The sequence below is a fragment of the Vigna angularis genome, chromosome 6 (assembly GCF_016808095.1).
Source record: "Vigna angularis cultivar LongXiaoDou No.4 chromosome 6, ASM1680809v1, whole genome shotgun sequence".
In the NCBI taxonomy this organism is placed as follows: domain Eukaryota; kingdom Viridiplantae; phylum Streptophyta; class Magnoliopsida; order Fabales; family Fabaceae; genus Vigna; species Vigna angularis.
This window is the reverse complement of record NC_068975.1, coordinates 18064604-18090860: the sequence shown is the minus strand read 5'-3', so window position 1 is coordinate 18090860 and position 26257 is coordinate 18064604. Positions and strand designations below refer to the sequence as shown.

General features: G+C 35.5%; 1 protein-coding gene across 2 annotated transcripts; it reads left to right on the top strand.

Annotated features, from left to right (window-relative positions):
* The first annotated feature begins 3680 nt into the window (after nucleotides 1–3680).
* On the top strand, nucleotides 3681–26257 carry LOC108318718 (protein ENHANCED DOWNY MILDEW 2). Of its 2 annotated transcripts, none has more exons than XM_052879032.1 (19): nucleotides 3681–3827; nucleotides 4526–4981; nucleotides 5063–5159; nucleotides 11257–11316; nucleotides 11443–11588; nucleotides 11753–11849; nucleotides 11956–12054; nucleotides 14486–14739; nucleotides 14831–14923; nucleotides 15011–15541; nucleotides 15721–15868; nucleotides 15946–16047; nucleotides 16301–16393; nucleotides 20681–20722; nucleotides 22960–23070; nucleotides 24271–24342; nucleotides 24454–24572; nucleotides 24727–24790; nucleotides 24913–26257. In XM_052879032.1, exons 2-19 carry the CDS (start codon nucleotides 4566–4568, stop codon nucleotides 25951–25953), a joined length of 3585 nt encoding a protein of 1194 aa, XP_052734992.1. In that variant the 5' UTR covers nucleotides 3681–3827; nucleotides 4526–4565; the 3' UTR covers nucleotides 25954–26257. The 2 variants fall into 2 exon arrangements, with proteins under 2 accessions (XP_052734992.1, XP_052734993.1); XM_052879033.1 differs by lacking the exon at nucleotides 3681–3827 and having other exon boundaries at nucleotides 4526–4646; nucleotides 4735–4981.

Sequence of the window (26257 nt, the reverse complement as noted above, 5' to 3'; positions counted from 1 at the left end):
ATCCTTCCAAAAAGATGCAATAAAGAATAAATAAAACAATAAAATTTCTGGGGAAACAAGAAGTTGAATCTGGCAAAGCCGGTCTTCTCATCCTTCCAAAAATACAATATAAATAAGAAATAACAGGTATGGGAAACAAGAAGTTGAATCTGGCAGAGCCGGTTAGACAACTTCTCGTCCTTCCAAAAATACAATATAAAGATATAAGAAACAAACAAAAGCTTTGGGGAAACAAGAAGTTGAATCTGGCAGAGCCGGTTAGACAACTTCTCGTCCTTCCAAAAATACAAAAGAAACAATTAAATGTTCTCATTCAAAATTCAAGACCATACAGAAACAAAATACTCTATATTCAAGATTTAGGATTAGATAAAAGCAAAGTATAAGAATGACTTCCCTTACCTCTATTACAGACTTAATCTCCTCGCTCTCTGAAAACTTCCAGAATATCCCCTTTGCAATTAGAAATTCTTCCAACTCTCTTCTCTCAAAAATTTTCTAAGTTCTTTGGTGTAAATTTTCAGCCTCCCCCTTGGCTATTTATAGCAAAAAAAATTTACTATTCATTTTTTACTATTCATTTTTTTTATTCATTTTACTATTACAAAAATTATTTTTTATTTGCAATTTGATGAATTCTGATCTCAAAGCTACGTGGAACACTTATCCTTTCCAAAAATATATATATATATATATATTTTTTTTTACTATTCACTTTTTACTATTCACAATTTACTATTCACTTTTTTTTATCTAGTATCTAACTTACAAATATTTTCAAGGATCTTACAGTTCTAGTGATCGAGTACAAGATCAACTCAGCGTTCTAGTGTCCAAGTATGGTCGCTCGTGTTGTGTTGCATTTATTTTAAAATAATTCAAAAAATACGAAAAAAAATCTTTTTTACTTTTTGGTGTTTGTTTAATCACTTACATTGATGACACTAATTTTCAAATAATTAAAAAAAATACCAAAAGTATAAAAATGATTTAAATTCTAAAAAAAATAAAAATTTTCAAATAATCGTTAAGAACTATATGATTCTTGATTATCTATTATGAGTGAGTATACATTGGAGTAGGTTAGTCCTTGTCAAGTTCACTTTACAAAAATCCAAAGGTTTTCCAAAATCATTTTCAAATAGTTTTTCCTTTATTCTGAATGAAGATATTTAGGAGCGATGATTAATCCTTGTCAGACAAAAAAACCCAAAATAACATTTTTTTTTGTATTATTCTCTCTTACTTTTCGGGGAAAATAAACATTAAAAAAAAAACTATATCTATTTGAAAGTTTAATGAAAGGTGTTATCCTCATAAGGGCGCTCTAGGATGCCAACACATTCCTTATGCGTAATCGACTCCTAGATTCAAAATTTGATTTTCGTATACCATGTCTTATTTTAGGATTTCCCATAGTTTCTTCAGAATAAACTGCAGTGGCAAGTACAAAATATTGTTTTAAATTCTTTATTTTTTGGTTTGTTGTCTTGTTGCGATTTCGGTTATGACACATCGCAAAATATACTAAAAGTAAAATAGGTGCATATTACAAACCAAAAGGAAACTATAAAGTGAATTCAAGAAATTCAATATTTTACAAAAGGGTAATACAAAACAAAGAATAGTATGAGAACTAGACAACAACATTGTCACTCTTTTAGAGGCAAATGAACTATTGCTTCTTCATCTGCTTACACAAATTAAGGTGATCATTGTGTGAAAGAAGAAAACAAACACAAAATAAAACAACACAGGAAAAAGGCAAGTTAAAAGCAGAAATAGTTCATTTATAAAGACAAACATGTTACATATAAGAACTAAACAAGACTCAATTATTTTGTTACATGCATTGATATCAAACTCTGGGAAATTTTGCTTTTGTGGTGATTTTTATTGCTGTACAGAGTCATTGCCAATGAGTTTCACCCTACAACATACAAGGTAATTCCTTCTAGTCCTTGGCGTAAAAACCCTAGACTAGGACCTCTTATTACTCCCACCATATAATTCATCATTTAGAGTATCTAATCTTCAATACTAAATTTTTATATCAATGCATACACTAGGAACAAATGCCTAATCTATCTTGGATTAAAGCAAACCATCCTCAAACAATTTACATACTTATAGAATTATAATACTAACATCTATCTCTCATTGAAATATCTAATGAAATTACCAATTTCATAAAAATATTAAAAGGTGAGAAACTGTGTTAGTCTTGCTCAACAAAAGTCTCCACCCGCCTATCAAGTAGTATACGAGGGACCACTCGCTCAGTGGCTAAAGATTTTGCACGACTTTAGTACTGGAACAAAACCCATTATCTGCCCAATAAGAGCACCACTGAAGTACCTTAGGATTTATGTGCCAAAATTCGTCGAGCGAGGAGATTACTCGCTTAGCAGCGTAAACTATCCAGAATTTGATTTCATTTTCACCAGTGTAGAATTTGGCCCACTCAACGAAATAAGTACTTGGAAGAATCATTTAAATTCTTGGTTAGCTACACTTACTTGCCTAATAATCAAAACTCTTTGGGAAAATGAATTATGTAAACTCGTCCAACGAGAATGCCTTTCACCCAACAAATTTGCATAATTTAGAGAACAAAATTTACAATTTTAGACTATCTCAGCCACCAAAATCAATTAAAAAACTTCATACAAACCAAAACACAAACCAAATGCTAATTAACAACAATCAAAGCAAAATAAACCACTGATCCATATCCAATTCACTATAGAACAATAGGGATTTCGTAATACATACACACATCTCATAATTGAATGCTTCATACCTAATATTATACTGCAACCTAACAATTCATGTAATTCAATCCTACTTTCACAACCTCACATCCAAATTTCAATCGAACAATTCCAAAAATAAAGACATCAAGATTAACTTATCTTACATGTTAATGATTCAATTGCTCTAATAACTTCTAACTCACCAAAATACCAATAACTCCACAAAATATTTTATTTACACATAGAAATGTTACAAGAACAATCATATCATACCATTATAATCATTGATCATTAGAGATTCATATTAATAACTCACAAAACACATGCAAATAGAAAACCACATGCAAAAGAAGAATAAATTAATTTAAGAAAAATGATGAAAAGCCAACTTACTTAATAAAAAAACTGACCGCTTAAATTTGAAGAACTCATCACGATGATCACTTAGTAGTATAAGATATTAAAATTGAGAAATAAAAAATGAAATAACCTAAAAAAAGTTAGAAAACTATTGAAAAATGATTTTTAAAAATGTTTTTAAATAATGAAATTTTTATAAACTTTTTTATTATACTAACTTTAATATTAAAATAATCAAATCTTATTATTTTTAATAGTAAATACTTCTTAACACCTCAATAAAATTAATTCTATTCACGTCGATTAGATATCTATTTCATTATTTTTAAATAAATCACATTTATTAAATATTATATTAATTTAAAAAATGTTTATTATTTTTCATATATATATATATATTAAATTTGACTTAATGCACACTTTTAAATTATACTAAAAAAGTATACTGGATTGTTTTTTTAATTATTTAATTTTGGATAAAAGTTAATACAAACTATAAGGTACCTGATGCTATGAAACTTACACAGTAATAATCCATGATCCATAAATTTGTAATAAAGCTTTAAAAAAAAATACACCTCACTCTCAGGCTTCCGTATCTGTTTCTTTCAGAATCTTGGGAAAGAGTTTAAGCAAGAATCAACCATCTTCCTTTTTCTTTTCTTCTCTTCTCCTAAACCCTCGCAACGCTGCGTTCCGTCATCGCAAAAGGTACGCATGAAGTTTCTTTCTTTCGTTCTTCAATTTATTCGTGTTAAATCCCTCGCAAACTGGCACCATGGCAGGGATACAAGTTCGCTGTTATCTCTTATGTATCCCTTAGTTTCTCACGGTTTTCCTTCCATGCTCTATCGGAATCGTTAAGTTTGATTCCTTTCTTACTGTTCCTCTTTATTATTACATGTGGATTGTGTAATTGAATTTTGGTGTCTTCACATTCAGCGTTTTCAGTTACTTGTTAGTTTATTATGTTAAGTGGTATGAGTGTTTTATATTGCCGCTCTTGTTACATTCTTTGATATTGCTAATGCGACGGATGCAAGCACGATTGCGGTTGTGGACATTCCAAATTGTGTTATAATTGTTTTAAGCTACAGACGTGGCCATATTTTTTTTTTTTTTGCGTTATTTGATTTTGTTGAAAGAATGCGATTGATGCTGCCATAATTGCGGTTGTAGACACTCCAAAAAGTGTTGTCAAGGTTTTGAACCATAATTGCTTTTGCAGTCATAGTTTTGCTGTGCATGTGCTATTTTGATGTTGTTGACCAAAGTGTGACCATTGCAACCACAATTGAGATGCAGACACTCCAATGAACTTTGTTGTTTCTGACTGTTTTTTAAAATCTTGGTGTTACTCATTGTTGTATTTTTTTATACATAATTTTTGTGTGTGTTTTTGGTGTTAGGTGTTGAGTAGTTAGGGTTTGAGGGTGAAAAAGAAAGGACATGGCATCTTCAGATGACGAGGGAGAGTCTCAGCCACTATCTGTGTCAAATTACTATTTTGAAGATTACAAAGATGTGCCGGTGTGTTTTTCCGTGTTACCAATTGTGTGGAGTGAGTCAGAGAGTCCAGTTAGCAAGAAAGTACAGGTGTTTTTGCGTGGTTTTTCAGATAATGGGCTGCAGAAGATTTTCATGCAAGTTGTTGCGTGGAGGTTTGATCTTTCCTATGTGAGGCCTGAGATATCGGTCTTGTCAAAGGATGGGAGATGGATTAAACTCGAGAAGCCTAGGAAAAGCTACGAGGAAACAATAAGATCTATTTTGATCACCATTCACTTCATGGGTTATGTGAAGAGGAATCCTGACTCATCTGCCAAGTCTGCGTGGGATAGCTTGAGTAAGAATAAGGAGTTTAGGTAATTTTCAGAGTTCTGAAGTTCTTTCTATCCAAACTGTTGTGGATTTGCATATTGTTACATTTTAAAAATTGTGTGCAGATCTTATGAAGTTATGCCTTCGCAAAATGATATATTAAATCATATGACTTTAATGGGTGAAGCTGCCAAAAGAGATGCTGGCTTAGCAAAGTCCAAGGTTTGTATTCAAGTCTTTAACAAATATGTTGTGGTGGTGAACTTGGAAATTAGCATTGGATATATTTTTCATTTCTGAAACATCCTTTGGGGGCTATTGATTCAAAATATGGTTTGGAAATATACTGGTAGATTTTTTTTTTTCATAGTGTGAAATTTATATTTTACATTAAACATGGGTCTGATAGCTGATGCAAGACCAGGAGGTTGTCTTATTGTATCTGTTGCTATTTTCTTTTTCCTTTTTTGTTTAAGAAAACAGGTTGTCTTATTATACTAAATTGTAAGCTTTCACATGTTCCAGAAAAGATTTAGGATTAAGAGGTAAAGTGGGATTGCATTTTTGAAGTAGATTTTTAATGTTGTGGTTGTGGAATCTGTCAAGGGCGAGGCTGTTAATTGATGGAGTTCAGAAATTTAAATAAGCTTCTTAATCTCTCTGATTTTCAAGTTTACCCTGTTTATGGAAAGAATGAATGAATAAAAAGTTAGTAGATTGCAACGTTCTCTCCCTGCTTCCCTTCAACTGCAAATCCTTTGCTTCTCTTTCCAGACATCTGAGCACCACAACTAAAATTTTAGGTTGCACTTTCACCCTCCCTTTGCTTGAAAAACACTTCTCTAATGAATTGTTATTTTATTTGCGGGGTATTTCCCTTCTTCCATTCATGTTAGTAGTTATTTGCCTGTTTCTCTCTCACATGTGTAATTTAGGATGAATAACCATTTAGAAAAGCCTTAGGAGGGAATGCTGCCTTAGTGAGGAACTTCTTTTTCAAAGATAATAGTCCCTTTTTTTTATGACAAAACAGAAGATATATGGAAACCTTTTTGACTCTGATAGAAGCAGGTAGTTGATGGGTTTGATATAGTTTACAAAAGAAGGAAAAAAGAAGGTAGTTAGTATAGTTGTAATTACATAACTGTACAGACTATTATAAATAGTCTTATTAGGAGGTGAGAAGGCAGTTTTGGAGTTTTTTTTGGAGAAAATTGTAAGTGAAAGGAAGGGAGAGACAGGTTCTCTCGAAAGACCTGGGATTTGTGTGTAGTTTTCATAGGAAGATCATCCAAGAACCTGTCTTGGAGTTCTTTACAGTGTTAATAAAATCTGGGTACCGGTATTCGGAACCTCTTTCCTGGTCTTGTGGTGGCTGTTAGGGCATGATGAATACAAGAATGGAGGCAAGATTGGATGGGCTGGAGAAAATAGTGCAAGAACAGGATAATGAGAATCATAGAAGGTTCCAACGATTGGAGGAGATGATTAAGGGGCTGATGGTGGTGGTAGAAAGATTAGTGTCCTCTGATGAACATACAGAAGACAACGCTTCTGTTGCCAAGGGAGGCAGTGACGACAACAGGGATAATGAGGGAGGAGGTTCAGTCGTGGCTTCTTCATAATGGAGGAAGTTGGAAATTCCTGTTTTTGCAGGAGACGAGGCTTATGGCTGGACTAATAGGTTGGAGAGGTATTTTTGTTTAAAAGGAGTATGTGAGGAGGAGAGGATGCAGGTTGATATGGTTGCCTTGGAGGGGAAAGCCTTGAATTGGTTTCAGTGGTAGAAAACCTGCTATCCAAATCCTACGTGGGAGGCATTCAAGGTGGCTGTTGTTTGCAGGTTTCAACCAACAATGCTGCAAAACCCCTTTGGAATTCTGATTGGCTTGTGACAAACAGGTTTAGTGGAAGATTATATTGCGCAGTTTGAACAATATGCTGGGTTCTTGAAGGGGATTCAATAGGATTATTTGGTAGGCACTTTCTTGAATGGGTTGAAGGAGGATATCAAGGCTGAGGTTAAGTTGTATGAACCCAGAAATCTTCCTGAGTTGATCATGATGGCTCAGATGGTTGAGGAAAAAATCAGAGTTACAGCAAAAGGGGAGACCCTGGACTTAACAAGTAGCATCACTAGTCACCAGGGAGGACAGCCAGCCACATCTACCCCGCCCATGCCTCCTCCACTTACTGAAGACTACATTCTGGAAGTATATCCAGAACAACTGTTAGATACTAGAAAGACCCCTCAAGATGACTTAGAAGTTCTTCTCAAATGGAAACATCTTTCAGATATTGAGAATAGTTGGGAATCATCTGCTTCCTGCATTCATAAAGAATTTCCAGAATTTCACCTTGAAGACAAGGTGAATCTTCATGGAGGGGGTATTGATAGGTTTGATACAGTTTACAAAAGAAGGAAAAAAGATGGTAGTTAGTACAATTGTAATTACATAACTGTAACAGACTATTATGAATAGTCTTATTAGGAGGTGAGCAGGCAGTTTTGGAGTTTTTTTGGAGAAAATTGTAAGTGAAAGGAAGGGAGAGACAGGTCCTCTCGAAAGACCTGGGATTTGTGTGTGTACCAGTCACTAGATACAGACCAAGTTGTCTGGTTTTCATAGGAAGATCATCCAAGAACCTGTCTTGGAGTTCTTTACAGTGTTAATAAAATCTGGGTACCTATCAGTAGTATATGAAAGGAAATGGATGATTTTTTAGGAGAGCAACTCCTTTACAGCAGCAGTATGACTCTAGCTTAGAAAAGGAAACCAGGAGAAACAGAAAATAGGAATGCAAAAAATCAGATTACAACCAGAGCAGAGCTGCAAGACAACTTCTGTGCCCAAGGCAAATGCCTAACAAATACCTCACCGTATTTCTGTTCTCTCTTTTTCTATTCTCTCCTACCCTATGATAAACACATCTTCCACTATCTTTCTCATCATGACGGAATATTCTACTCCAATGTCTTGTCATGTGGACATTCTGTTATGCGTTCACACCTTCTGGTTTTTCTTCTCTATGCTTAGTCAATTTGTTCTCTCAGCACATCTTCCTTCTTTTTAACTCTCTTCTTATAAACTTGGCTTAAAGGCCCAATATACTCTGATTTGGATTATATATTTGTTGAATCTGAATTTATGAGATATCATTTATGCTTATTGTTTCAATCGCTATAGTTTGTTAATTTAGAATTATGACTGTAGGAAGGACTATAAATTAGATAGTAATTTTTTCTCTACAAGTCTACTCTAAAATATTTTATTAATTTGCTTTGGTTTATCTCTATGATACTTTTAGAAAATTGTGTTATCCATTATTAATCATATTAGATACGATACTCTTACCTATACATATAGCTTACACTGGAATGACTCATGATTTCGTTTAAATTTGTTAGAAGTGGACTTTAAGCCTAACTCAACCCCACAAAACTGGCTTGTAGGATGAGGTTTGTATTCACTTATAAACTATGAATTGGCCTTATCTCTAGTTGATGTGAGACTTTCAACACACCCCCTCATGCCGAGGTATATACATCTTGAGCGTAGGATTAGACATTTTTAATGGGTGGTCCGATAGCGGCCCGACAACGGGTGGAAACAGAAATGCCCACCTAGAACTCGTTAGGATAGGCTCTAACCATAGCTCTGATACCATGTTAGAAGTGGACTTTAAGCCTAACTCAAGCTCACAAAACCGGCTTGTAGGGTGAGGTTTGTACCCACTTATAAACTATGAATTTTTTTTTCTTTTTTTTTTAATCATGATAAATAGGGTAACCCTTGACACAATATAATGATGATAAAATAGGATAAATATCCTAGTACTCCCCCTCAAGCTGGAGCGTACAAATTGTATGTACCAAGCTTGGAACAAATAAACTCAATCTGAGAACCCCTTAATGACTTGGTCAATACATCTGCGAGTTGATCGTTTGACCCAATAAACTCAGACATATTTCTTTAGTCAACAACTTTTCACGAATAAAATGACAATCAATTTCTATATGTTTAGTCCTCTCGTGAAACACTGGATTTGATGTAATGTGGAGAGCAGCTTGATTGTCGCAATACATCTTCATAGTATGGATGTCACAAAATTTAACCTCTTGAAGGAATTGTTTCACCCATATAAGTTCACATGTTAGTGATGCCATTGCCCTATACTCGGCTTCCGCGGTTGATCAAGCTACTACATTTTGTTTCTTACTTTTCCATGAAATAAGGTTTCCTCCCAGGAAAACACAATATCCTGTAGTAGACCGTCTATCAATAGGTGAACCTGCCCAATCTGCATCACAATATCCAGAGACCTGAATGCTTCCTTTATCTTCATATAACAATCCTTGCCCGGGAGCCTTCTTTACATACCTTAGAATGCGAATGAGAGTATTCCAATGGTCAACACATGGAGCTTGCATAAACTGACTAACCGCTCCGACTGCAAAGGATAGATCTGGCCTTGTAATAGTGAGATAAATCAGTTTTCCAACTAGCCTCCTATACATCTCTGGATCGGAGAATAATTCACCTTCTTCTGTCCTTAATTTCTGGTTTGGGTCCATGGGACTATCTACCGGACTACAATCAATCATGCCTGTTTCTTGTAATATATCAAGAGCATACTTCCTTTGGGAGATTACAACTCCATCTTTTGATTGTGCTACCTCAATGCCTAAGAAGTATTTGAGACTTCCAAGATCCTTGGTTTGGAAATGTCTACACAAGTACTCTTTTAGTTGAGATATTCCAACAACATCATTTCCTGTAATGACAATATCATCAACATATACTATTAAGTAAACACATTTCCTGAGAGAAGAATGACAGTAAAAAACTGAATGGTTTGCTTCACTGCGTTTTAGCCCAAAATTTTGAACAATGGAGCTAAACTTTCCAAACCAAGCACGTGGGGATTGCTTGAGGCCATATAGAGATCGATGCAATTTGCATACCATACCAGACTCCCCCTGAGCAACAAACCCAGGAGGTTGCTCCATATAAACTTCTTCCTCAAGATCACCATGTAGGAAGGCATTCTTGATATCTAATTGATAAAGTGGCCAATAACGAATGGCTGCCATGGCAAAGAAGAGGCGAATAGTAGTCATCTTGGCTACAGGAGAGAAAGTGTCACAATAATCAAGACCATAAACCTGAGTGTAACCTTTTGTAACAAGCCGAGCTTTGAGCCGATCAATTTCACCATCAGGGCCGACTTTAACTGCATACACCCATCGACAACCAACCGCCTTTTTGCCTGGGGGAAGGGGCACCAGCTCCTAAGTATTACTGTGGTCAAGAGCCTGCATTTCAGCTCCTAAGTATCATCGATTGTCGCCATCCAAGATGATCAAGTGCTTTTTTCACATTCTTGGGTATAACAACAGAGGACACTAAGGATAAAAGAGAAAAATAGGAGGGCGACAATCGATGATAGCTTAGAAAATTATAAATGGGATGAGGGTTTCGAGTGAAATGAGTACATTTTCTGAGGGCAATAGGCCATGCTGAATCATTTTCACCAGGAGACGTGGGAGGAGGTGACGAGGGAGAAGAATCTGAAGTAGGAGATTCACCATTGTCTTGGGGAGGTGGACTATCCATTGGGGCCCTGTGTGGGATGATCTCAGTATGTGGAGAAACTAGTGTAGAAGGATTGTGATCAAGACTTGGAATGACAGAGACAGTGGAGCTATTTGACTCAGCCATTGGAATAGGAAGGACCTGCTGGAGGATAGAAACATCTTGAACAGATGGAGAGAAGTAAGGAGTTTGTTCAAAGAATGTGACATTGGCCGACATGTAATACTTAGTTTCAGGAGAGTAATACTTGATTTTTCTTGTTATTTGATATAATAGATGGTATTTTAAGATTTGTAGGTCAAGAACATGGAGTTTATGTAGTGGTTTTCATGCAATATTCTGATGTATGATTTCAATACTGATTTATCATGCTGTGTACTATAGCTCTGATTATTTTATAAATCTTTCCTTGTTTTCGTGCTGTTTCAGTAATTTAATATTCTTTTTCATATTCTTAATATGCGATCCTTCATAAGTTGTATTTAATTATTGATGATGCATTTACTGTGTGCTGATAAAATTAGCTGTTCCTTTAGTATGCTAGATCAGCTCTCTCCTTTGTTTTGTTATATGGATAAAGATAAGGATTTAGTTATCCTTTGGCTTGCCCTTTTGGATTAATCCTTAAATATATTATTTTCTAAACATAATATTGATTTCTTCTCCTGTTTTCTTATCAACATTTGTGTTTCACTTTAGTGACAATTATTTGATTTATACAGCTTTTCCTCATGATTCGGGAAGATAAACATAAGCTGAAGATTAAGAAACTTTCTGATGAGGTTTGTTAGATATTTAGTTTTCCTTCTTCGAAGCTATTTTTTTTTCTGAAATATGGTCTTCTGCTACTTGCTTTTATTTATGCCATATATTTTGCTATATTATCAATATTATTTTATTGATTTCAGGAAGTTAAAGATTTAGCACGACCTGGATTTATAATTGATGATACTGACAATGATTTGATTGATGAAATTGATGATGATTCAGATGGGGAGGATGGGTTGTTTGATTCTGTTTGTGCGATTTGTGACAATGGTGGCGAACTTTTGTGGTATATTTTTTTCTTTCTGTGCGTGTTATTTTAATCTAGTGTGATTTCTTTATTCTGCGTAGTATTTAGGTTATTTTACATAATTTCTACATGTTATTGTATACGTTTTACTTGCCTCAATGATTTTTTTTTTTAATTTTGAAGTTATTAAATGATAAATGCAGTTGTGATGGAAAGTGCATGAGGTCATTTCATGCTAATGAGGAGGATGGTGAAGAATCTGCTTGTGCCTCTCTTGGTTTTAGCCAGAAGCAAGTTGATGTATGTAAATTTTATATTCTGCTTATGTTTATTCAACTTTTCTTTTTTCTTTTAACTTTTTCATTGTGTGCTGGTTGAAATTTGATTGCTTGTGACAATTTTGCAGGATATCCAGAACTTCTACTGTAAGAATTGTGAATATAATCAACATCAGTGCTTTGCATGTGGTACTCTAGGCTGCTCTGATAAATTTTCTGGTGCTGAGGTATCACTATGTGAAACACAGTTGGCTCATATTGTTGATTATTTCATTGTTATATATTTTTTTCATGATTGTACGAAGTGCCATACAATCCTTGGTTATTTATCTGATATATATATATACACAGACATACTTTTTGTCAGTTCTGTTTCTAGGAGAAATAGCTTTTGGCATATTTGCTCCCACTTCTAATGTAAGATTTTGATGATGGGGTTTGTGGTAGCTTTTGGAAACTGAATATCATTAGGATACCTAAGTGCATTTTCATGCTATGAAGCACGGACTATGGCACCAGACATGTGGTACACATGAATACACACGTAGCGGTCATATACAGTGAGATTGACATTTCTATGTTAGAATGAAAAGAGTAAATCTACATGGATGATTAAGTTTTAATGTTATATAACTACTTAAAATTTATTCCCCTCATTGCACATGAAAAGATTACTCTCTAACTAGATACATTTCCTAACATATGTAGGATTTGAGAGAGAGAGAGGGAAACTCAAATAACATGAAGTAAGAACAATCTAACGAAAGGTCTAAATGATAATCAATGTTTGTATTTTCTTGTATATTCACGTTTTTGTTATGATTAGGTTTGGATTTGAGTTGCGTTGAACCAAGGTGGAGTTAATACAAATTGATTAGGCTTGAAGCCCGACTTAAGTTTGATATCAGTCATATAACTATAGTAGTCATAGAAATAGTATAATTAATTTGAAATCAGTCATATAAATATAGTAGTATACATGTATTATTTAATACATCTTTTGTGCTGGTTAGTGAACCATTTGAGTCAAACTATACATTATTCAGTTTGGCTTGTTTATTTAACGAGCTCAATTTTTTACTCAACTTCAGCCTATTTGGTTCATGAATCAGGTTCAGCAAGTCTATTGTTGGGTTGAGTTTGGAATTTGAGAGTAGGTTCAATGAGCCCTTGATCCAAGAAGAAAAAGTCAAGCACAGGTGGGGCAGAGTATATGAGAGGAAAAAGACTAGAAAGAGTGACGTGGCATAGTAGTGAGGAATAGATTGGTTAGAAGAGAGAGAGAAAGGGGTGTGGTTGTTTTAAAAGAATCAGGAAGGAAGTTTTGGGAGGATGGTTAGTTTGTTTTTCAGTAGAGAGGGAGCCATTCTTGGTTTCTCTTAGGAGCTTGGCTCTGGGCATTGAGATATTCATATCTTACTGATTTTCTTATTCAGCAGAAAATAAAAATTACCTATATTCCATTTGAGTCTTCATTTAATCTTTTCTGTTCTTTAAAAAACCTTAACAATGACCCTCAAATGAATATAAAGAGGCATCATAAAATGAACAAAATTGGTCTCTTCAAAAAAATCTCAAAATAAGAAGATAAAGTTATATCTTTTCATAAAGGTATATTTACCTTCTCAAACCAATTCAATAGGCTTTTTTTTTAATTTTTTTTTATGATAAGGAGCCTAAAAAAAAGCAAGAGGCATGATTTTAACTATTTTGTTATATTTAAACTGACTTTTCAAAAAATAAAAAAAATGATTATTCTCTTAAGAAGGTTGTACGTGTTCATTAACATGGAGGTGTTGGCTATAGTTGGCATAGATAATAATATGGTAGGTGATCCTTTTTGATGGATCAAGAATAGATTGTAATACCATTATAGAATTTGGGTTGGGACTTGGATAATGATTTTAGCTTAATCAGGTTGAGTCTGAAAGATGATTCTGAAGATGAAATGTTCCTCCTGCTGCTACATAAGCCAGTTGCATAATTGGAGACACTCAATAAGACTCAAGAATGTATGTGTGGAGCAGCTAAGGTAACCAAAGTCCTAGTCCAAATTCTAAGATATTATTAGAGTTTATCTTAATGTCCATTGGAAAGTCTCACCTGACATTTTCCATGCACCGAACCTGTTAGTGGAGGATGTAAGGGGGCTGCATTGGGAAAAATCTGTGTCCTACATTGACTAGTCTCAAAAGAGTATAGAAATGGGGGCAACCCTCATCCTTATAAGCCGATTTTATAGGATAGAATTAGACTATATAAGATTTACAAATTATTTTAAAAAAATATGGTTGTGTTATTTGCTTATGTACTGCATTGTTTATGTTCTTTACGTACTGTATATCTGGGTGGGCTGGGTGTCATTTTTGTGCTTGGGATTCTCTAAAAGATTGCTGCCGATTTATTTCACTTATGCCATACAAATCCTCCCAATGAGCATGCTATGGCCAATAGGTAAAGTTGTATATGCAGTAAACTGGCCTCAGTATAATTTAGTACATTTTACAATACAGAGTTCTGAAGACATAAGTACCCTTAAAGCACACTGAACATGCTATGGTGCACCACTACTAACCATCACTTTTTTAAATAGGAGGGTTTTCCTAGATCTTCTTTGTTCTGTATGGGACTAAAAGTCATTCGGATTTTCTCCTTTAGGTCTTCAAATGTGCGTCTGCAACCTGTGGTTTCTTTTATCATCCACAATGTGTTGCAAAGTTACTTCACCGGGTAGTTGAGGAGGCTCCAGATCCGAAGGAACTTGAGAGAAATATTGCTGAAGGAGGAGCTTTTACTTGTCCTACTCATTACTGTTGTGTCTGTAAAGGAATGGAAGACAAAAATGAACATGATTTTCACTTTGCTGTTTGTAGGCGTTGCCCCAAGTCCTACCATCGCAAATGCTTGCCAAGGTTATATCATTTGTTTTTGCCTGTGTTGCTTGTACTTATTTAATGATTATAATGTATGGAAGGATGATTCTTAAGTTGTTGCTTATATCAGGAAGATTGCATTTGATGACATAGAGGATGAAGATATTGTAACAAGGGCTTGGGAAGACCTTCTACCCAACAATCGCATTCTTATATATTGTTTGTAAGTGTTACAGTGTACTGGTGCTATTGTTCTCCAGTTTTTACTTGTAAATGTCTTGTAATATCTTTTTCTGTTCTTCTGAAACAGAAAACATGAGATTGATGATGAATTTGGGACTCCTCTAAGGGATCATATAAAGTTTCCCAATGTAAAAGCTTCTGTTCGAGAAGTTAATGATGAGGACAATGAAAAGCCTGCAAACAAAGAGAGGGTTATATTGGACAAGAACAGCATTGTCTCTGAAAATTTAATTGGCAAAAAGGCTGCTTTGAAATTTTCTAATAAACTGTCTGGTAAAATGTCTTCAGGAAAAGTGGTTGACAAGAAGTCTGAAAAGATTTCTGGATCAAATATTTCAAGGAAGAAAACAAATGAGCCATCAAGAAGGGGTTTGAATGAATGTAAGAGGCCATTAGTCCCAAAGGAAACCAGAAAGTCTGAGGGTGCAGAAAATAAGTCCTCATTGGGTGCAAAATTATTTGCCTTTTGGCAAAATGGTTCTGAGCAAATTAATTCTGGTAATAAGGTTAATAATGTAGCTAATAATTCCCGGCATGTTAAGCCTACTAAAAAGCTGAGTAGTGCATTACCCTCATTAGATGAAGATGCAGAGAGGAGGTGAATATTTTTTATCTGACTTCTGAAATGGTTATTTTTCTTCATTTTCTTTTACCTTGTCCCCTTTTTTTATTGTGTTTTCCATTATATTAATTCTATTGGATTATTGTTTGAAACTCGGAAGCCATTTTTGTGGTTAATTATGATGATATTTGTTGATATGATTTCTTGTGATGTAGATTGGTGGCTATGTTTAAAGAAGCTACTTCATCAGTTACTTTGGAGGATGTTGTAAAAGAGCACAATTTTGTTAGTACTCATACCCACTCATTGAAAAATGTTGTGGAGAAAACCATTACGTTGGGGAAATTGGAAGGCTCAGTTGAGGTATATATCTTACCATATGTAGTTGTGTTTGTTTCACAGTTTGTTTGGAGCTTATTTATTCTGTCTTTTATATTCAGGCTGTTCGAACAGCTCTAAGGATGCTAGAGGGTGGGCACAATGTTCGGGATGCTGCAGCTGTTTGTGGTCCTGATGTTCTTAACCAAATATTTAAGTGGAAGGTAGTCTGCTAATTTTTTTTTCAAACAAAATTCTAGGGATTATTCATTCCTCTTTAGTATGTCTTATCGTATGATATTCTTTCATTGTTTTTTTAGTCTTAACATGTGCTAGCCGTGTCTTGTTCCATATCTTATGTAATAAATTGTTTCCTGAACTTTTTCTTTTCATTTATAATACACAATTGTGTGATTTTAGAGTAGCACAAATGATTCCGTTCAGTTGACAATGCTATATTAAATGATTATTCTGTAGGATAAGCTGAAAGTATATCTTGCACCTGTTCTATATGGTAATCGGTACACATCGTTTGGCCGCCATTTTACACAAGTTGAAAAGCTGGAAGGGGTATTCTTACTATACTTTTTCTATTATTATTATTATTATTATTATTATTATTATTTTATTTATTCTGTTAAATTCTTTTACCTATTTAACTATATATATATATATGTGTGTGTGTGTGTGTTGGTATGTACAGAGGGTCAAATAAGTTTTTGGTTCTTTCAGAACTGTGCTGTATTGAAATTGGTACATCCAATTTTTTTCAGTATTTTTGATACACAGCATTTAGTAAATTTGCTAATTTGTTCTTGATATTTTGGATTAAGAGTGTTGACATGTTAATTTTGACAGTGTCACGTGATAGTACATCTACGAATATTTTACTAGGATGATTACATGTCAACACCTATTAAAATGTAATAAAGTTACTCTTAGACCAAATTAGCTTATTTATTAAATGTTGAGTATCATAAACATTGAAAAAGTTGAGGTACCAATTTCAACAAGGGTCAATTTTTGGAGAAACAAAAAGCTTATTTAACCCCTAAAATCTATATTGTATCTTTTTAAACGTCTTAATGTGTTGCTGCATTGTAATGACATAAAAACTTGCTTTATCATCCTTCTTTTTCTTTAGAGAGTATAACAGGTCTAGTTAAGGACAGACTTTGATGTGTTACAGATTTCTAGGTGAGGCTGATATCGCAAAATAATGGAATTAGTTAAGCTGATGTCATATTTAGGTAAAACAGATTAATGATAATTTGATGCTTGTGAATTTGGTTATGATTGTGGCTTAAATGTGGTAAGTAGCTTAACAAAGAAACATCTATAATGGTAGCTTACAATTTTAGTTCAACCACATCTGCTGGTTTTTGGTCATATTAGTTGGGTTTAATGTCTTGAATGGTGATATGATAAATAATTACATATATGGTCTTATGGAGGGGCTTGAGGAAAGGAGGGTTGGGGTCAGGTATGGGCCATTTATATATAGCAAACATTTCAATACCACCTTAAATCTATTGTTAAAGAATGATTTCATTTAAAAGTCTACATGGTCCACTTAAAAGCCTGTGTGTGGGACTTGAAGTAAAGATGAACTGCTCACATCACTTTCCCATAAAGTGTTAGACGAGGTTGGTAAGGGCCACGCTAATGTCATGAGTTTAGAAGTGACATTGCACAAGCATGCTATTTTTCTACTGCATTTCTAGTCAATTGCAAACATAACTGTTTGGTTCTGAAATTGTAGTGGAATCTTGGAGCTCAATTCCAGAAATGTTTGATTGGAGCAGCTATAGCATAATTAAATAAGTTTTTGATATCTCCAAAATATTTTCAGTGTTTTTGATATCCAACATTTAATAAATATGTTAATTTGGTCATGATAGTTATTCTGTTAGTTTGAATTAACTATATTGACATACCAATCTTGAATGTCACATGTTAGCGTAATTGCAAATATCTTACTAAAATTATTACATGTTAGAATATTTATCCTATTTATCATGATTATATTTTGTCTAGGGTTATCCTATTTATCATGATTACATTGTGTCTAGGGTTACCCTATTTATCATGATTATATTGTGTCAATTTATTTTTACAAATAGAAGATTATGAGAAGGATCAATCAAGCCCTCAAGAATTATTTCTTTTCAATCTCAAGTTGGTATCAGAGCAGGTTGTCTGAATCTTTTTTGCTTTTGCCACCGGTGGCCCGTGGCCGCTGCCATCGGCGGCCTTAAAAATTTCATCTTTTCTTAAATACCTCAATGAGTAGTCCTGTTCTGGTTTCTATCTAGTCTCCAAACCCTAGTTGTTGTCTGCAATTGTCCGACACTGTTTGTCGCTGTCTGGCACTATTTGTTGCTGTCTGGTGCCGTTTGTCGCTGTCTGGTGCTGTTTGTCGTTGGCACTATTTTTCCTATTTTTCCACTGTGAGGAGCTGTCCACATAAGTTTGTCACCATCAACCTTTGTTTCCTGTCATTCTCACGCCATCCGCTAATGCCCGCCACCGACCACTGCCACAGTTTAGTCTGGTGACCAATGGATCTGGATTGCCTCCTTGAGCCATGGTCAACCTTGCCTGTGTCAAGGGCTAGTTCTCATCCGACATCGCCACGTGCGCCACATCTGTTCAACCTCCGTCGCTGCTGCCGTCTTGTTTTTTCTGGCGAAGTTAGGGGTTTTGTGCGAATCGAGGAGCGCGACCCATTCCCGGTTGTCGTTGCCTCATTCTCCTCCACATGCAACGTCACGCTCGACTTCTCTACGATCAGCTTCCAGCATGTGTTTGTCACGCGCCACCTTTCCGGTGTCGAAACTGCCATTCGTCTCGCCGGAGCCTCGTGAGTGCATTTTGGTCCTTGTTTCTTAGTTTTGGTGGTTGTAACTCAAACCTAGGGTTTTCTCCTTTGGTTGTTTTGGAACCCTAAGTCCTTCAGATCTCTGTTTCATCATTGTTTGACTCATTAAATCATGTTGAGTCCATATACGTCCTTGGTTCCTGATTTCAAAGTCAGCAGACCGCTCTTGACGCCACTTCGTCACTTTTTTCTTCAATCGTTATTGGTCACTTTCTCCTTGGGCTTGAGTCTAGTTTGTTTAGCCCGTAGACCATTTGGGAGTAGTCTAGCACAAAACCTTTGGACCTCCAACCTATTATCTCGCGATACAGAACTCGCCTGCTCGACATCGTGAGCTCGCTCCATCGCTGTCAACAGATCTCGTGGGTCATATGGCCTCACTAGATTTCTCAATCCTTCCTGCAATCCAGCAAAAAAATATCCTAATAATTGTTCCTCATTTACTCCAGCTGCCTGTGCCACCAGGAATTCGAACTCTTGTATATATTCGTCGACATTTCCCCTTTGTCTCATAGCGGCCAATTTCTCATAAACGAAACCCCTTTTTAATCCCCCAAACCTCCGCGTTAAGGCGGCAGTGAACAAACTCCAAGTTGGATGTCGGGTCTTCTTTCGCCAGAAGCGGAACCAATAACTAGCACCTCCCTCCATACAGATGTATACCAACTTCATCTTCTCCCTCTCCGTTACATTCTGAAGATCAAAAAATTTCTCGGCCTTTGCTATCCATCCCATGGGATCCGTTCCTTCGAATGTTGGTAGTTCGACTCGCTTCATCCAGCTTCGTTGCACTTCTCCTCCGTCATCTTCCTCTTCCTCCTCCGAACTTTTTGGTGGTCGCCGTTCTCGTTCAGCATTGACAGAGTCGCGACTTCCTTCGGAACTTCGATCATGGTTCCTGGAGCGTTGTCCCGAGGTTCGCTGAAACGAGAAAGTCATCGCTCGCATTCCCACCTTCAATTCCTCCAAGGTCGACTCTATAGCCACAATCCGTCCCTCTATCCTTCTTTCTAGTGCATTCAGTTTCCCCTCCATTCTTCTTCTTCACGCGCTACGATTACTCTTCCGATTTGGATAAGGCAGGTCGGACCAAATCTGTTAGGTTCCTTTATGCATGGAACCTTAACAGATGAATCTCCTCTCTCACAACACTCTAACAATAGAAAAAGAGATGAATGTATATGTATTTCATTATTTCTGTAAAGTATGGAAGAACAAAATTTACAGATAAGTATCCCCAAGGAAGCCTCCCTTCCTCCACTGGAAAATGACCAGTCTATTCCCAAAAGTAAAATATATGCTACCCCTCTCTCCTATTCTATTTGTTATTTATACTCCCTCTCTCTCTTCTAACAACTAACCACCTTACCCGCTACTTATTTTCTCCTTTTTTATTCTTTCGCACGTACACCTTTAATTGCCTAACAAACTTCCAACACTTTTTACTGTGCACTTGAAGCAAAAGCTAAAGCTAATTTAGAACCCAAGAATGATTTGACGGCTACGGATGAACTTTTGTTTTCAACTATAACTGTTTAGATGGCGCTTTACAGTGAGTGAAAGAGTTTGCGAAAATACATTATGTGACATCAATAGATTGAGGTGAGAGGATATTGTCATATTGCTTGAGTTAGGACTCTTGAACATTGGTACAAAATGGACTTTATGCATAAGCTATCTACTGCAAGGATTTTTGGAGGTTTAAAATATTTATGAAAGCACACGTTCAAAACCCAATTATCACTTAAACTTCATTGTAACAGCACAATAAGTGGTCAAACTTTTGAAATGGATCACTAGTTGAGTAGTATTACACTTGTTGACGTTGTAGCCATCCTTGAGTTTGGTCACTGAAAATTTGGAAGGCTATTTGGAGAGTGATTATACGCATCACATTTGTTTGTTGTAATGAATTTCTTTTTTGGCATTATTACATTCGTTAATCATTGCTTAAATAATAATTTTTACATTTGCAGATTGTTGATAAACTGCATTGGTATGTTCAGAATGGTGATACAGTAAGTGCTGATTGATATACAAGTACTTAATTTATTTTCTGCATTTACACAGGTTTTTGTTATGCTAAGTCTTGAAACTTGCCTTTTAACTGTATAAAGTGGCATCATGTGATCCATATAGCTGACCTCACTTAGTGGGATATGGTTTTGTTTTTATTATTGTTTGTGCAATTTTTTGCCATTACTTGTAAGATTTCATAGTGATTAGAGTGAAGATAGTCCTCCAAAGGCTTGTGCAGGCATGAAATTTACTATAATGTTTTCTCAAAGCATAGAACTGATCTGACATAGTAGTTAATTATGCTGGAGCACAGCACACACCTCCAAGGGTGATCACGTTGAAGCAGTACTTTTTGCGGTCAAAATTGTTCGAAGATGGTTTCCGGAGCTGGCAAATTGTGCTTCGCTGAGATTTATAGCTTTTGTGCTTTGTTCCAATCTCTTGGTTGCAGTTGCTGGTAGTGGGTCAGAAAATAGAGATGACCTATTTCTTACAAACAACCCTCGCTAAAAACAAAACCGTACCTCTTTTTTACTGTAGAGTTTTAGTTTCAAGATAAGACAAATTATGTTTCGAATTGGACCATAATTATTTACGTTGCTGTTTGGATCATCAGTTTTTAACTATTGGACCCTTATTAAAATTTTCTGATCTCTTTTGATCAAAATTTGGAAAAAAAATGCAAAATACTAATTTAGATGCACTTTCAAAAGTTTTATTTTTCTAGTCAAACTTAAATGGAGATATTTTAAACATTGAAATAAAAAAGTTTTTTATTAAGACATTTTTTAATTTTAGGCTTAATTTAATAACAGAAACCTGTAACCTATGATAAATTTTGTAAAGGGTGTTGGAAGTCCCACATCGACTAGAGATAAGGCCAATTTATAATATATAAGTGAGGTGCAAACTTCACCTTATCAAGCCGGTTTTGTGGGGTTGAGTTAGGTTTAAAAAACCCACTTTCTAATATGGTATCAGAGCCATGGTTAGAACCTATCCTAGAGAGTTCTAAGTGGGCATTCTATTCTTCTATTCTACCCGCTATCGGGCCGTTATCGGACCACCCAATTTCTACTATCACGCACGAGATGTCTATACTTTGGCGTGAAGGGGGTGTGTTGGAAGTCCCACATCGACTAGAGATAAGGCCAAATTATAATATATAAGTGAGGTGCAAACCTCACCTTACAAGCCGGTTTTGTGGGGTTGAGTTAGACTTAAAAACCCACTTTCTAATATGGTATCAGAACCATGGTTAGTGTCTATCCTAGCGAGTGGTGAGCATTCTATTCTTCTATTCCACCCACAATCGGGCCGCTATTGGATCACCCAATTTCTACTATCACGCACGAAATGTCTATACCTCGGCGTGAAGGGGGTGTGTTGGAAGTCCCACATCGACTAGAGATAAGGCCAATTTATAATATATAAGTGAGGTGCAAACCTCACCTTACAAGCCGGTTTTGTGGGATTGAGTTAGGCTTAAAGTCCACTACTAATAAAGGGCTTATCTAGTATTGCTTTGTATCAAATAAAAATATTTAGTTAATCTGATATATATATATATATATATATATATATATATATATTTTTTATTTGAATTAATGGTCAATATGTTTGTATCAACAAATCTATAATGAACCTAGTAAAATGTGATATAGTTTTAATTAATCTATGATTAACTTTTTAGCGTTTTATTTATTGTAAATGTTAATATTATTCTGCTTTGTCATTAAAATACCATCTTTCTGTTTATTTGTCCTAGTGTAGCATTTTTGACGGTAGCTGCGTCACGCCCATATTATATGGGTCTGACATTGGGTGGTTTTAGTTTTTAATATCCTTTAGGTACTTATTATTTAATTCTCTTGTTTCCTTTTGCTAAATAATTGGTAGGAAGTGAAGGATGCGAGTTTTTACAATTCTATGTTTGCGTGACTTAATAGTATACATCTGGAAATACCATTTCCTAATTTCCATTCTAATTTCTTGCTAATTTTGAATGTTTTGGAAGATACTTAAATGCTTGTTTTCACATTTTATTTTTGTTTTAGACAGTTACAATAGTTATAGGTCCACCTGAAGGTTTTTTGTCATTGTATTATAGCAAAATATCAGATTTTATTTGTGGAATTGTGACTTTATCGTCTGGTGGTGGTGGATGGTATTATTGTTAAACATCTACTAACTTTAATAATACTTACCTTACTGAGGATTGTTACATTGTGATCAGATTGTGGACTTCTGTTGTGGTGCTAATGACTTCAGCATTCTTATGAAGAAAAAGCTTGAAGAGACTGGAAAGAGATGCTCATACAAAAACTTTGATCTACTTCCAACGAAGGTGATTACACTTCTACAAGTTTTTATAACTTATTACTCTAAACGCTTTAATTCAATTTTTCTCATTGCCACTGCAATGTTGATTCTAAACTAACAGATTTATTTATATTTTAATATTGAGAGGCTGAGAAAAAAATATTAGTGAACATTGAGAAGGAATTTGTGGACAATACTTTGTCTGTAGACGTGATTTACAATAGGTTATTTTGGAGTTGTTTCATATATGTACGCTATCCCACCTTGCCTGAAAAAGTTAGCCGCTGATGCAGAGGTTTTCAACATTCATCCAGTTGTATTATTTTAGTTTATCAATTGTCTACTTTGTATTTTATGTTACTGACCCATGGTATTAGATTACTCAAGCTCTGAATAACTCTACTGATTTCATGAAATAGGATTATAGTTCTTAAGTGTCTGTATTGACATATGCTTTTATTTTCATATTATTGTGTGCAACTACATATGAATTTGGTTTCTTTTTTTTTTTTAATTTTTTTTTTGGGTTTTATTAACATTGATAATGACAATTATCTCATCGAGTGGCAAGATGGGGAATGACCCATTATTGCATATAAAACTGGTTAATGAGTCCATTCCTGGGAAGATTTTGATGTACTTAATATGAGCAGAAGCATAACATGTCATAATGTATCTTTTGAGTGTCATATTTCAGAGTTTTTGTAAAATTTCCTCGTTCTTAATTTTTCATGTCTAGCCAGATTTTTCCAAATTGTTCTAAACAATAAATGCATATGATTGAAGTTAAAGTGTGTGGCGTACAATATAGTTTTAGTAACTTGTCACTTATTCTACAGGAATATTTCATTGCTATTGAAATCTCTCTTTCTCTCTCTCTATATGTGTGTGTGTATTTCTGTTTAGCTGCTTTTGAAGACTGAATTACACTTTGTTGAGGTATTATCTCATTTTTGAGGTTTAAAGGTTTTTTGTGCCTTTCTCCAGCTTTGGAGCCTAATTGATATCTTGTAATAATTGGTAGGCTGTACAAAACATCTCTATAAATTGTTGTGAAGTGAACAGGGTTAAGGTTTATTGAATGATATGGGCATAATGGTTCTTATACTATGATTTCGGATAATTTTGATGAGTTAAAAAAAACAATGCAGGATTTATTAGAGTAGTCGATGACTATTATATTATTTTTCCCTACCTGTTTACCAGGATTTTGTTTTGTTTTCAGAATGATTTTAATTTTGAGATGCGAGATTGGATGACTGTACAAACAAAGGAGTTGCCTACAGGGTCAAAGTTGGTAGGAATAACACACTCATTTTTAACGGTTGAGACATGTATACGCATAGCATGTCCACATGGCCAATTCACTTATTTCGTTCATTATTTTTATCTTCCGCATCTGGAACAGATCATGGGCTTAAATCCCCCCTTTGGACTAAAGGCAGCATTGGCTAACAAGTTTATAGACAAAGCTCTTGAGTTCAGACCGAAGCTCATGGTTCTCATCGTACCATCAGAGACACAGAGGTAACGTATTTTTTTCTTGTTTTTTTTTTTTTTTCAAGAATAGAGTTAAACTTTCCCGTCACACTCTTGTCGATGTTGCTTCCTTGGTTGGAGGAGACAGACAGTTCATTTTCTTGTCCTGCCTTTTCATATTTTTGTTACTTATTATATGTAGGCTAGATGAGAAACGGCGTCCGTATGATCTTGTCTGGGAGGATGAGAGGTTTCTATCGGGCAAGGTAAAACACCTATTGATAATTTATTGTGGTAATTTATATTTGAATTTTATTGATACATGCTCGTTCTTGTTCTAACTGCTGTCTTTATTGTTTTCCCTGTTCTTGTCCTTGTTTGTCTTCAGTCATTTTATCTACCTGGATCAGTTGATGCTAATGACAGGCAAATAGAGCAGTGGAATGTAAAGCCACCCCCACTGTACCTTTGGAGTCGTCCTGATTGGACTAGCAAGCACAAGGCCATAGCTCGGGAGCATGATCACCTGATCAGCCAGCGTGAGGTGTCACCTTCCAGTCATACTAAGGAGGATAATTCCGATGTCAATATCAAGCAAGGTGATGACATCTTGAATTCAATTGATGCACCTATCAATGAAGGTCAGGTGAGATACTCACCACATGGAAGTGTTGATCGAGGGAGTCAAGAGAGACAGGAATATAGGGTGAGCGATCCTGAGAATACCTCATGGAAGAGGAAACGACGTGAGGAAAATGATGAAAGAGGACTAGGTGTGACCTCACCAGTCAATCCAATTGATATGAGATCCTCAATTGAACGTTTGCAGCCTAAACATGACATGCCACCTCCAGATTTTGAGGTTGTTGATAAAGGTTATAGGAATTTGGAGCCTACCTCTTCCTCACATACAGGGGGGATTAGGGGATCCTATAGCGGGACCGACTATTGGCCAAGTGTTTCCAATCCCCTTTATGATTCTGGGGTTACAGGCGTAGATGGACGCCATGGCAGCCTTATGAGAGACACCGGATATAGACCCTATGTCAGGGAGGATGAGAGCAACCTTAGGGAACTAGGGACAAGGCAACATATTCGCCAATACGGGCTTCAGAATCCTAATAATGTGACTGGTAATTATCTATCATCTGTTCACGATCCTGCTTATAGACATGAGGGATTAAGTTATCCAGCCCATGGCTCATCATATGAGTCTCCTTATGCCATGAATGCACCAGCCATGCAGCGATATGCACCTCGTCTGGACGAATTAAACCACGTAAGGATGGATCCTCTGGGGTCTGAGCCTCCTCCTATAGTTGGACGTAGTGTGCCCCAACCTGGATATGAGAATTGGATGCCAGGTTTTGCAGGCAGTTCTCACCATCTCAATTCACGCCAGAATTCAGCAGACCGGTTCAACCAATAGCTTTGAACTTCCATTGTTTATCTTCCTCCCTTTAATTTTGGGTCAAAATGCTGTATGCCATGGGTTGTATGCTCTCAGCTAATCTAATCTTCAGTCCAATTCCTTCCGAAAGAACGTCTAGTTTTTTTTTTTTTTTTCTTTTTGGTGATTTCTGATTCCTTATGGTTAATTGAATTGAGTAATCATCTGTGTACATACATGACCTTGGAGTGGGTAGATATTATGTGCCACTTACCTAACTACCGTATTGTAAATCAGAGTTCAAAATTTAGATTATCAGCCACTCACATTTGTTACTGTTCTA